Source organism: Schistocerca cancellata, chromosome 3 (assembly GCF_023864275.1).
Source record: "Schistocerca cancellata isolate TAMUIC-IGC-003103 chromosome 3, iqSchCanc2.1, whole genome shotgun sequence".
NCBI classification, from domain to species: domain Eukaryota; kingdom Metazoa; phylum Arthropoda; class Insecta; order Orthoptera; family Acrididae; genus Schistocerca; species Schistocerca cancellata.
Window position 1 is genome coordinate 672,086,020 of NC_064628.1, and position 14,077 is coordinate 672,100,096.

The window sequence follows — 14,077 nt, forward strand, 5'->3', positions numbered from 1 at the left end:
GGCATCCACAGGATGGCTGGACAATTTAGTTCTAAAGCTAGGCACAATATTGTGTGGAATGAAATGTGTGGGGAAGATAATGATGTGCAGGAAGGTGTAGCAACAGAATGGAAGACAATACTGTCCAACTTCATAGTGAATTATGACCCAAAAGACGTGTTCAATGCTGTTGAAATGGGGCTGTTTTATCGTGGGCTGCCTTCAAAATCACTAGCAACTCGAGTGGGAAAGTGCACTGCAGAAAAATGTCCAAGGAAAGGCTGACTGTATTGCCGTGTGGAAACATGTTAGGTGAAATGGAGCAGCCACTGGTGCTCAGAAAGATTGCAAAACCGCGTTGTTCCAAAAACAAAGGTGTCAGTAAGCTTCCAGTCACATGGCAAAGCAATAAAAAGGTGTAGATGGTGAGTGGTCTTATGGAAGAATGGCTGGGCTCTTTAAATGCCAAAATGAAAAAAGGAAATCACCAAGTTCTCCTTTTCCTAGACAATGCAACCTGCTACCCAAAAGTAACGTTATCGAATGTTGAATTGGCTTGGTTCCCTCCAGGTTCAACCAGCCTCACACAACCCATTGACCAGGAGGTTATGTACACATTCAAGTGTCATTATAGGCGATTACTGATGCAGTGTCTTATTATTAGTGTTGAAGATGCAGAAAGTTTGTTTGCTCTTGCACGGTCAGTTTCTGTCCTGGATGCAGTACATTGGATTGGCTTGGCAGTGAAGGAAATAAAACCCAAAACTGTCACCAAGTGCTTCAACAAAACAGGGTTTGGGGAGGAAGGGGGGTTAAGAACAAAATGCTTTTGTGGCCATCGAAGTTCGAGAAAATAAAGCAGCAATTGCTGAATTAATGAAAATGCGAAACATTTCATGTAGTGCAGATGATTACATTTGAAGTGATGACTTTCTGTCAACTCACTCCACTTTCACTTCAGCAATGGATTTAATAGAAATCTGCAACACAGAGGATGAGGAAGAAGAAACAAAGGATGAAGAAGAGGAGCAAAATAATGTCCCTAAAGAAATTAATATACCTGAAGAAGTCATTGCATGCATAAACGATGTTATCCAATTGGCTGCACACACAAATTCTCCCAACTTGTTGGAACTATTGTACGGAGCAAAAAATTGCCTAGAAAAAAACAATTTTGAACTGGAAGTTAAAACAAGTTTCCCTCCTTGATATGTGACAAAAAAGAGAAACATAAAGCAAATAAACATGGGAATAATATGTATGTACATACCATAATAAACTAATTTAAAGTTTGAGTAAAAATATAGAAATGATGTGTTATTTATCAATCAGTGTAATAGTCCAGTGTTATATTGTCCAATACACAGTAACTGAATATCTACTGTGTCGGAGTGAAGGTACATAAATACAGTATATGCATAATTAAAATTTTTTACTGTATTTTTGTCATAAATGATACCTAACAAATTTTACATAGCCCACTGAGTTTTGTGTAATCTGGAAACTTGCCCTATTTCAAAAATTATTTTAGTCCCAGGCAATTCCATTTTGAGCAAGTTTTACTGTATTAAAAAAAATTCTTATTGGTTGTTGTAAATGAAAAGCAGTAGAGGGCGAGGCACCACAAAAGGAAATAAATCAGGACTTGATCCAGAACCTGACGATACGGATGGGCTAGATACAGCTTGAGACACAATTTGCCTTTCTGGGAAGACACCTTCACCCAAAGTGGAAGCAGACATCAGTGAGGACGGTTCACAAGACATGATTTCTCACATTTCTGCATCAATTGATGGTGATCTTGATCGGTTTCCTGACCCACATCGTTCCAGAGATCGCTCTTCAGATTTCATGACGAGCCAGAAGCCATGGCAGTTATTTCCTGAGAGTAGCAGCATTTTCCTTTTTCTTCCATTTTGGTAAAATGGTACCAAACATCATTCATAATTCTTCTACACAAAGACAATGTGGATGACATACTGTTGTGCAGCACTGAAAAGTACACTGGTAAAATTAAAATATTTACTATTAAGATACTCATTTTAAATTGCAAAATTTTAAAGCAAGAACAAACATACATGCAGTACATCCTACAATCAAAAGTTATAGAGTAGGATGTAGAATGTTACGATCTTCAAAATCTAGACCTACAATCATGAAGTTCGTACCATATACGAAATGGTCTGAAACAGTCATAGTGATTAAGAAACTCATGAAGACAAGCCTGATAATATGAGAAGATTTCACTGCTGAGAGACAAAAATTTTGAATAATATGATATTCAAATTTGAGCTACATAGTGCGTGGACAAGAGATGGCAGGACAATGGTGAGGATAAAGGCTGCTAAAAATCAGTGCAACTCTAAGCCTGTGCTTTAAAAACTACAAACTTTTCTACTCATGCAGCCACTAGTTCTACCAGTGTATCTGAACTGTTAATGTAGAGCATATGTGATCATCACTTTCAACTCATTTTGACGAGCTCCAACACATATTTCAGAATATCAACATCCATGTCTTTCACCTAATGAATGTGGACACTTAGCTCAAGCCAAGCATGTTCTCCGGTTACCTAAATACAGACTCCACTGTCCTAAGTCACTACAGAAGTAACAGATGGGCAGGTGAAGTAGTGGCATACAAACACTTTGACTTAATACCACCCATGCTACTCACATCCATTAGTAATGAAGACAAACAAGCCAAGTACATGTTCATAGATATAAAATCCCTTAAGAAAATTTGCCTAATGTGCATTCTCTACAGACCTCTGAAAGTAGGCGTGATAGTCTGCTTCAAAACTGCCTTTTTCGAAATTCAATTTGACTTAGGAGCATATAAATAATTCTAGGAACACTAACATAAATGTTCTGCCCCTTCATTGTGAGTTTCAAGTGTGTAGTTTCTTCTTCAAATCTAATAGTATTTCAGCTTGCACCTACCCACAATGCAGCCTATAGTCTGGCCCCCATACATATATTTGCCACGAAATCCACAAGCAAAGCAATTCATACCTGAAATATCAGCACACAATATCATATTCATGACTTACTCTTAAAATATGCAAGGAATAAACTGTGCCAACATACAGAAACTTTAAGTGTATCAGCGCGCCTGAGCTTGCAGCAAGACACAAGAGATAATTTGGGAGACGACTTCCATACAATTCCTGAGCGTGAAAGACCAACTCCATCGATTTACTACCAAACTGACTCTATTACACAATAAATATGCTCCTCCAAAGACTGGAAACCAGAAGGGAAAACCTGAACCTTGGCTAACAGAAGAGCTAAAACAGTTCACGAATCTTGGAGACACTGCACATCGGACTTACAAACAACCTCCTAACCTTGAAAATAAAACTAGAAAGCAAACAGTCAATCAGTCTGAGAGAAATGATAACTAAGACATGCCAATACATTAACCTGAAATGTAAAGACCCGTTGCTCTATGGAAAAGCTTGTGTGGTCTAGGGAACAGTAGGTATAGTAGAAGCTGCAGCTGACCCCATTGTCCCAACCAAGGAACTAAACCAGTACTTGACTTTAGCAACAACCTTCACTGAACTGTAAACAAAACACACACTTACTGATTATTTCACGGAGCTACATGATGGTAGTCACGAAAAATTCTTTCTTGAACTGACAACACAGTCGAAAAATCCTTCAGCTCAGCATTACTGTACAGGACGACATCACAGTCCAAATGATCAAGCTTACTGTTGACCCACTACTGCTTATAATAACTACTGCTCCCTAGACCCTGAATCTCTTGCTTGGACAACACAGCAGAAACACTCATCCCCGTCAGAATGCAAGTACTATGGATCCGATTGTTAAGAAGAGTAGCTGAGTACATTCTGTCTGACAGGAGAGTGAATGTAGATGTCAGAAAAGAACTAAGAGTAAAAAACATAAATGAGCAGATTAAAGAATACATAAACAACTGGAAGGATTATGTCACAAGAATAGAAGATGACCAGGGTGTATACGTGGACAAGGAAAAAAAAATTCCCGGATTTCCCAGTTAAAAATACACTTTCTCCCGGGTGAAAATACACTTTTTCCGTGTTAAGTGACAGTATACTCTTCCTCGGCACTGTAAAACTCATCAATTCTTTGAATGTTTATGTTTTTATATACCGATGTTTTTAAAGACTTTTGATGTGCAGCAACATGTACGCTGCATATTTTCGTATTACGAAGGTATAAATTTGAGTACCACCAAACACCACATGCCACTTTCCGAAGCATTGCAATCGAGATTGCGAGGTGCTTTTGTAAGCCAGTCATAGCGATCATTGTCACGTGATCTTGCCAGCTGATGACAGCACGGACACGTGATATAGTAAGCAAATAGCAAGATCACTCTTTAGTAGCGTGAACACACAAATAAGAAAAGTTAATGGTTTATTTAGGAACTTTAGTAGTCTTCAACCGGTGTTCTTGGTGTTTTCTGGTGAAATAATTTCAGAAGAACCTTTTGGGAACTGTTTTCAGCTTCGTTACTGTGTCATTAGACGTTTGATTCTCTTTCTGTATTAGTCTTTTGTTATATTCACCTTTGTTGTTTATTAATACTGTTAATAATAGTAGTTACTTCTCTTGTAGAGTAAGTTTGTGATTATTGTAGTCAGGTTTTTAACATCTTCTTATTGTAGTAGCGGAACTTAGAAAAAGTAGAATTTTACCATGAGTGAGAAGTGTGGGCTTTGCCGTAGGTTCATGAGTAGTGGATTGCGGTGTGAGACTTGTTCGAAGTATTTTCACTGGGGGGAATGCAGTGGGGAAGCCAGTGGGCATTCTGGTGAGATCCTCTCCTGGAACTGCAGGTTATGTAGCAAGAGTAAGTTGACAGAGGAGCAGGAGCGTAAGATCTGTGCCCTTCAGGTGCAGTTGAAAAACACACAGGAGGAGCTAGATAGGATGAGGAGGGAGAAGGGGGTTGGGGAATGGGAGCTGGCTGTTGGCAAGAGATCTGCTAGGAGAAGAAGATTTTCAGATAGTTTTACTATTGGTGTTTACAACAGATATGACCAACTGTCAGAGTCTTGTGAAGAGGAATCTCTAGTAGCTGTAGATGTAGGAAGTATGCAGCAGACCTCAGTAGTTACTGTGCCTAGAACAGTTGCAAAGTCGAAGAGGAAGAAGAAGGTTCTCTGTTACATAGTTCTCATGGCAGAGGTGTAGGCCAGCAGTTGCAGGAAGTGCTGGGGAATGAGTACCAGGTCACCAGCATTGTGAAGCCTAATGCAGGGTTGGCTCAGGTGACTTTTAACATAGGGGGGTTATGTAGGGATTTTACTATAGAGGATCAGGTAGTGATTGTGGGTGGGGCTGGTAATAGTATTGGTAGGGATGGGGAGTATAACATAGATGGTGACCTGGAAAAGATAGCCACTCAGACTGGCAACACGAATGTGCATTTCGTGGAACTGTTTCAGCGTCACGATCTGCCTCATCTTAATACAGCCGTCAGGCGTAATAACATGAGACTTGGGGGTGCGCTGATGACAGAAAGCATGGGTCACATTTCAGTGGTGTCGGTGGAGTCTATCAGCAGGACGGGTTTCACTAGACATGGCCTGCACCTCAACAGGTATGGGAAGGGGAGGTTGGCAAAGCTTATAGGTGACAGCATAGGTGGGGTTGGTGGGATCACTCATGGGAAAATTCCTGCAGTAGTGGGTGTTAGAGCTGCAGCTTTTTTAGATTGAAGTCAGCTGATAGGTATTCCTGCTTAAGGGAAGTCTCTCTAACAAAGAAACCACTTTCGACAAAGCTTAGGTATCCTAGTAATGAGGGAATTAGTATATTTTATCAAAATATACAAGGTATTAGAGATAAAGTTAGTGAACTGCTTATAGATGTTGACTCTGAAATTATTGGTATATCTGAACACTTCTTAAATAAGGAGATAATTCAGAGGCTTCCTTTACCAGGATACAGGTTGGCTGGCAGCTTTTCGAGGAGCTCTTTGCGGTGTGGGGGAGTAGCCATGTATGTGAAAAATGGCATCCCATTTGGGTCAATTGATGTTTCAAAGTACTGCACTGAAAAGGTGTTTGAATGTTGTGCAGGTGTGGTTAAATTTAACGGAGCTAAACTTCTAACTGTTGTTATTTATAGATCCCCATACTCCGATTTCACAACATTTTTGTTAAAGCTAGAGGAGGTTCTTGGTTCACTTTATAGGAAATACAAAAAGTTAGTTATATGTGGTGACTTCAATATTAATTGTATAAGTGATTGTGCAAGGAAGAGGATGCTGGTAGACCTCTTTAATTCATATAATCTTATGCAAACCGCATTCTTTCCAACGAGAGTGCAAGGGAACAGTAGAACAACCATAGACAACATTTTTGTTCATTCCTCATTACTAGAAGGGCATTCTGTTAGCAAAAAGGTGAATGGCCTTTCAGATCATGATGCACAAATTTTAACTTTAAAAGATCTTTGTGCTGCAACACGTGTTAAATGTAGTCATCAGCTGTTCAGGAAAGCTGATCCAGTGGCTGTAGAGACCTTTGTAAACCTTATAAAGGAACAAGAGTGGCATGATGTTTATAGCGCTGATACAGTAGACGATAAATATAATGCTTTTCTCAAGACTTTTCTCATGCTCTTTGAAAGTTGCTTTCCGTTAGAACGTTTAAAACAGGGTACTAGCACAAACAGGCAGCCTGGGTGGCTGACTAGAGGGATAAGAATAGCTTGTAGAACAAAGTGGCAATTATATCAAAACGTTAGAAACAGTCAAAATCTAAATGCAGCAGCCCATTACAAACAGTATTGTAAGGTGCTTAAAAATGTTATTAGGAAGGCAAAAAGTATGTGGTATGCAGATAGAATAGCTAAGTCTCAGGATAAAATTAAAACCATATGGTCAGTCGTAAAGGAAGTTGCTGGTCTGCAGAGACAGGTCGAGGATATAGAATCAGTGCGTAGTGGGAATGTCCGTGTTACTGATAAGTCGCATATATGTACAGTATTTAATAATCACTTTCTGAATATAGCAGGTGAACTAAATAGAAACCTAGTCCCAACAGGGAATCATATAGCGCTCTTAGAAAAAAGTGTTCCGAGACTGTTACCTGAAATGCTCCTCCATGATACTGACAAGAGGGAGATTGAGTTAATAATTAAATCACTAAAGACCAAGAACTCTCATGGATATGACAGGGTATCTAGCAGAATACTGAAATATTGTTCTATGTATGTTAGCCCAGTTCTCAGCCATATCTGTAACTTTTCCTTTAGGAGTGGTCGGTTTCCTGACCGATTAAAGTACTCGGTAGTGAAGCCACTTTATAAAAAGGGAGACATTGATAATGTTGACAATTTTAGACCTATATCTATGCCATCGGTGTTTGCTAAAGTTATCGAGAAGGTTGTATATACAAGGTTACTAGAGCATTTAAATTCACATAATTTGCTGTCAAATGTTCAGTTTGGTTTTAGAAATGGTTTAACAACTGAAAATGCTATATTCTCTTTTCTCTGTGAGGTTTTGGATGGATTAAATAAAAGGTTGCGAACGCTAGGTGTTTTCTTTGATTTAACGAAGGCTTTTGACTGTGTTGACCACAAAATATTACTGCAGAAGTTGGACCATTATAGAGTAAGGGGAGTAGCTTACAATTGGTTCGCCTTTTACTTTAAGAACAGAAAGCAGAGGGTAATTCTCTGCAATATTGAGAGTGGTAGTGATGTTCAGTCAGTTGGACCATTATAGAGTAAGGGGAGTAGCTTACAATTGGTTCGCCTCTTACTTTAAGAACAGAAAGCAGAGGGTAATTCTCTGCAATATTGAGAGTGGTAGTGATGTTCAGTCCCAATGGAGCACTGTTAAGTGGGGCGTTCCCCAAGGGTCAGTGCTGGGGCCACTGCTGTTTCTTATTTATATAAATGATATGCCTTCTAGTATCACAGGTTATTCAAAAATATTTCTGTTTGCTGATGACACCAGCTTGATAGTGAAGGATCTTGTGTGTAATATTGAAACAGTAACAAATAATGTAGTTCATGAAATAAGTTCATGGCTTGTGGAAAATAATTTGATGCTAAATCACAGTAAGACTCAGTTTTTACAGTTTCTAACTCACAATTCAACAAGAACCGATATTTTGATCAGACTGAATAGGCATATTATAAGTGAGACGGAACAGTTCATGTTCCTAGGCATTCAGATAGATAGTAAGCTGTTGTGGAAAGCCCATGTCCACGATCTTGTTCAGAAGCTAAATGCTGCTTTATTTACCATTAGAACAGTATCTGAAATAAGTGCCACTTCAACACGAAAAGTAGTCTACTTCGCATATTTTCATATGCTTATGTCGTATGGTATTATTTTTTGGGGTAATTCTTCTGATTCAAAAAGGGTATTTTTGGCTCAAAAGCAGGCTGTTCGAGCTATATGTGGTGTAAGTTCGAGAACGTCTTGTCGACCCCTATTCAAAAATCTGGGAATTCTGACATTGCCCTCACAGTATATATTTTCTTTAATGTCGTTTGTTGTTAGCAATATCAGCCTATTCCCAAGAGTTAGCAGCTTTCACTCAGTTAATACTAGGCAGAAATCAAATCTGCATGTAGAATGCACTTCCTTGACTCTTGTCCAGAAAGGAGTGCAGTATTCTGCTGCATCCATTTTCAATAAGCTACCACAAGAACTCAAAAATCTTAGCAGTAGCCCAAACTCTTTTAAGTCTAAACTGAAGAGTTTCCTCATGGCTCACTCCTTCTATTCTGTCGAGGAGCTCCTGGAAGAGCTAACAAATTAAGCAAATTCCAGTGTTAGATTGTTGATTTTCTTCATTTAAACTTACGACTTGTCACCTGAATATGTTTATATTTCATTTTATCTGTTTCTAATATCGTGTTATAATTTCATGTATTGACTCGTTCCATGACCATGGAGACTTCTCCTTAATTTGGTCCCACGGAACAATAAATAAATAAATAAATAAAAATAAATAATATACATAGCATTCACATATAATATTGGTCTCTAAGATTAATAAGCTGGAAGAGAAGCTGAGCTTCCACATATAATAATGATCTTTTTCGAGTGTGTTACACTTTAAGATACATCACATAAATGTACCAGTAAAATTTTTAATAACGACGTAAATGTTTGATCTTCTGGGCTAGAAATTCTTCTAAATGGTCGTCCTCAAAGAGCTGATTTTTAAATGAGAGTCAAACGTTTTGTGTTTTAAGTAATTCATCGTACATTCTCGCACATAGTTCATATTGCATGAAAGGAAATTTGGTTTCAATGTAACGCTTTTCAAACCACCATTTGCAATATTTTCCTGCGAGCTGTTAGAAATAGGTTCGTTTCAGCAGTTGGAAGAGAGTACCAGACAATAGGCGTCACCGCGCTTACGCAGCTTCGATGACGCAGGATGCCCATATGTTCGTACTGTAAAACATTAAAAGATTTTACATTTTACAAGACATCAGAGGATACTTCAAGAGCATCAGAATTTCGTGAACCATGCTAAAATGCATAATTCGGCTTATGATGCACATTCATATGTCCAGATTCATTTGTAAATTTTCTTGGAGTACCAGTACTGTATTACTCATGTTTGGTTCTTTATTATGGCACAATGCCATACGTGCACTTGAAATGCAGCGAACAGTTGAAAGTAGCCAAAAGTGTGAAAATAAACACTTCATTTCAAATAAAACAGAAAAGATTAATGAAAGCCAAATCTCTTTAGCAAACCGACAAAAATAACTTCATTGTTCTGCAAGGCAATTAATGCTTGACTGTCAGGATCTAAAACTAATAACATACTTTAGCCTTCCGTGATTATGCGAACGTATTTTAATTCATTTGATAGTTATCATTTAACGTGAGAGCAATAAACTAAGAGGAAAATCACTGAATGTAAACACAGGTCACATGCAGATGATCCATCTCCCCACCACTACTCAGACTGTTCTGAGCATCAGTGCCAGATTTACTATATTTCTGAACTGGGGCAATATTAAGTAGTGGCGCCCAGCCATACTTCTGTAACCAGAAGCGAAAGAAGGTACTACTCATACTCGACTCAACTGCGCATGCGCAAGAGCCTGCCCGCCACTGCTCAAACGAATCTAATTTCAACAGTTGTCACGTCATGGTCATTTTGTTGTTAGGAAGCATTGCACAGTCTTCCTGAAGCCTTTGACACACTTTGCTGTTGGCAGACGATTGTATGAGCACTGTGTTTTGTTGGTCTATATGGCGCATTTCTTTTGTAACTTAAGTTTTATTTTCGTTTTTTTCTCTCGTTCATGTTTTGTTGCTGCAGTATTATTCTGCAATAGTGGGATACAGTAATATCCTTTGTTAGAGTGTTGGTTCTTACCAGTCAAAATCACAAAAATTTAGCTGAAAACTAAAACAATGAAAAATTCCCAGAATTCTAAAAAATTCCCGAGTTTTCCGCGGTTTTCTCCCAGATGACAAAATTCTCCCAGTTGTCCCGGGTCGTATACACCCTCATGACAGACTGCCAAAACAGATTATAATTATTACCCAGTGGGCAGAAGATATTTAGGGACACCAAGGAAAATCAACAATTTCAACCAAGAGGGCATAACAGGCAAATGACTGATACATGCAGAGGGAAGAAGGAGAGACACCATATTGACAATATTATGATTTTTTTAAGTAACTGTGATATTAATAAGTTTTGTAATTATACATAAAACTCTGGTCTGATGTGAGAAGACTCCGGTTCAGATTAAAAGAATGAATAAAAAATTAAACATAATATACAGGTTGTCCCAGGATGAATGGTCAATATTCAAGGGTATGACAGGAACAATCATTTGAAGCAAAAAACTTCCTGTGGGCATATGCACTACTCTGAATGGTTTCCGAGACAGAACATATTTAATGTACATTGTTACTTATTTTCTTTATTATTCAGTACATTGTCATTGTCTACAATGTACCATAGTAGTGTCGGACATGTGGTCTGTCAAGTTGGGAAACTAGCGCAAATTGGCTTACCTACACCTTTATGCATGCACATCGCGAAAGATTTTCCGTTTTCTCTCGCTCTCTTGACACAACCTGTAAGTCCTTGAGCAAAAATGAATAGGATTTTTTTAAAGGAAATTTAATGTAGTTTAATTTTGTACTGTGACAAGAGGTCACAGATTTCGTTTTATTCAAGAAAAATATACAACAGTAACTTAAATATGTGATGTTTAAAGCTTTCCCGGCGTACTGATTGTTCCATAAAAACATGGGAGAACTGCCAGATATCAGGAACGTCCTGCCACGATATTTTGGCGCAGAGTCTTCTGGCCATCTTCAGGTGAGTGCCACTTATGGAACAACTTAAATATGTTCCATCTCAGAAAACAACTAGGAATAGGGTATATTTTCATATATAGTTTTTGCTTCAAATGATTGTCCCTGTCATATCTCTGAATATTGACCATGCCTCCTGAGACAGCCTTTATACATGGACTATCATGTACGTTCAAATAACTGTGTGTTATACATACCATTATATTTAGTATCCTGTCCACCCACAATAATTAAAACCTACATAAAGGCTAACAACACACCAACAACAACAACTATAAATGCAAGAGACATAGAAGAAGACATTGTAATACACCTAACTAGAACTCTCGCAACAACAAAACAGAAGAGCATCACAATGTGACAACTAGAACAAATCAAATAAGCTTACAAAGAATAAAGAGCTGAATTTGGATGGAGAGGTGCTCGAGGTCAAGAAAGTGAGGTGCAAGCTGTATCACTGTGCCAAGAGTGCAGACAACAGAGTGATGCCTCAAGTCACCGTGTGGTCTCCTCCGCACGATCTCATCCATTAGAGTAGTGTGGAGAAGTGAACTAGCCTGCAATCCAATCCACGAGAGTGGTGAGGAGCAGTGAGCTAGAGAGTTACCCTGCAAATTAATTCTTGAGAATGGTGGGGAGTAGTGACCTAGTGAGATGGCCTAAGGTATGATTGGTGACAGTGGTGCGGAGCCTGAGCTGCTGGGAGCGGAGTGACGTCTGGATTGCTTTGACTGCATAATGGTTGAAGACAGCAGCTTTTATGATCACTAGCAATGCTAAATCAAAGGATAAGAAGTAACAACTCACTCAAAATGTGTAAACATTTATTTAGCTTCTGAAATCTGAGATATTCTTTTGAAATCAAGATCAGAACATGATGCTGGAAGTGTTTTCTGCCTTAAAGTATCGTACTGAAGCACTTCTGTCCCGTTTGCCCCGGTAACTGTGCACTCAATACAGCGGATCGTGAAGTGAAGGAGCCCACGTTCGATTCCTGATTTGGTCCAAGAGTTTTTTTCCACTCGGAGACTGGATGTATTATATTTACTTACGTATCATCATAATTAGTATTACTATTCAGATGGCTCTATGGTTTCTGCCCGACAGCCAATATATTGAAAGAAAAAATTAGCTTTCTTCATTTTTTGTTTTCATGGAAGAGAAAAGCTTCATGTACTAGTAAGGTATGCAAATCCACATGTGTATAACACACTTTTTGTAGCTTGGGAAATGTTTTCTTAAGGATGTGGGGTGTGGCGCCATTGCAGCAGCCTAGCGTAGAATTTTCACCCAACTCATTACAGCCACCACAGACACACTTTGAAATCACTCATTTTTTCCGAATCATCCAATAGCCACTCTTTAGAAAGATCTGGCTCGCTGAATGAATTCAGCAGCAGACTGCCCATCTCTAGCCATACAACAACACAGGAATCTGCAGGGTATAAAGAATTGTGGTAGTGGTAGAGACTGTTGTCAGTACAATGTGAACACAATTTTATTTCAATTAAGCATGCAATGTTACTAATATTTTTATGAAATTTGGAATATTTTTAAAAGTACAGCAGTCAACTGGTGGCCATAGTACAACAGCTCAATTGCCTGTTGTCAATACAACATAAAGTTCCTAATTTTTTAACCAAATATACAATTTTCTTTACAAAAGTTTGGAATGACTTAATAGTTCTTAAAATAAAAATTGTAATATTTAAAATTACGGATGCACCTGCAGCTGTTGCCAGTACACTAGTGTTATGGATAAAATTTTAATTTTTTACCAAATGAGTAATGTTACAACTGCTTCTTATCAAGATTGGAATAACTTGAGAGGTACTATTTGAAATAAGTGAAATCACATCAGTGCTGTGGAAAAACAAGAGTGTGCAGGAGCACAAATTAAACACCGGTGGCACCTATCAAGTACAGTCAACCACATTTGCCAAGATGACCTACTGTATGGAAATCAACTGTACCAAGGACAGATTGTTCGAATGTATACTATTAGAACAGAACAAATCTTTTACATATCACACTGGAACTGTTTTACAATCACATGATAAAGACATACGTACGTCACAGCTGTTGTAATGAACTTCTGTGACCTGTACATAGCAGATACTTGAGAATGTTTATATATTTCAACCTTTTGCATTTATAGTTTTCATCACTGATGTACTTTTTGGCATAGGTAACAGCTCAAAAATAAATGGACCATTAAGAAATATGTATGCAGCTGTGACAGGAAACTAAATAAGTTATAAAATATACTTGCTGCTCCTTTATGCCACCACAATGTCATTATTACACGAATAACGTTTTTGTGAAGATTTCATTGCGAAACTTACCAAGACATCAAGCGCCAGTATGTCGACTTGCACACCACCAAGTAACTGACCAAGGTCAGGTGTTGTTCGACCAAAATCGCCATGCACAAACTCCTTAATGTATGTTCCAGCCTGTGCCATCACCTCCAGTTTGAAAAGGCCTAAACAGAACCAGAAACTATTTAGTAGATTATCTTACTACCAAATGGTTACAGAGATTGGTAAGGTACAGTGACAAATTGAGTACCAGTCCTTCTCATTGTTAATTATGCTTCAAATGATACCAATTATTTGTGGTGACACATCAACAGAATGAAATTTCAGGAGCTAGCAGCAGCTAATTCAAGTAAAGTCGAACTGGCCACATTTATTTTATAATGAGTAACAACAGAGACAGTTTCTCTTGTAAAAGATTCTCCTGACACAGTATCCACAATTAAAATACAGATTGA

The 14,077-nt window shown here is 38.3% G+C and overlaps 1 protein-coding gene across 1 annotated transcript in view; it reads right to left on the reverse strand.

The window, feature by feature from the left end:
- Positions 1–14,077, reverse strand: part of LOC126175641 (tRNA pseudouridine synthase Pus10) — a 100,198-nt gene that overhangs the window by 14,884 nt on the left and 71,237 nt on the right. The window contains exon 8 of the mRNA XM_049922531.1: positions 13,647–13,786. Within this exon, the coding sequence (XP_049778488.1) occupies positions 13,647–13,786 (140 nt within the window). The remainder of the gene's footprint in view (positions 1–13,646; positions 13,787–14,077) is intronic.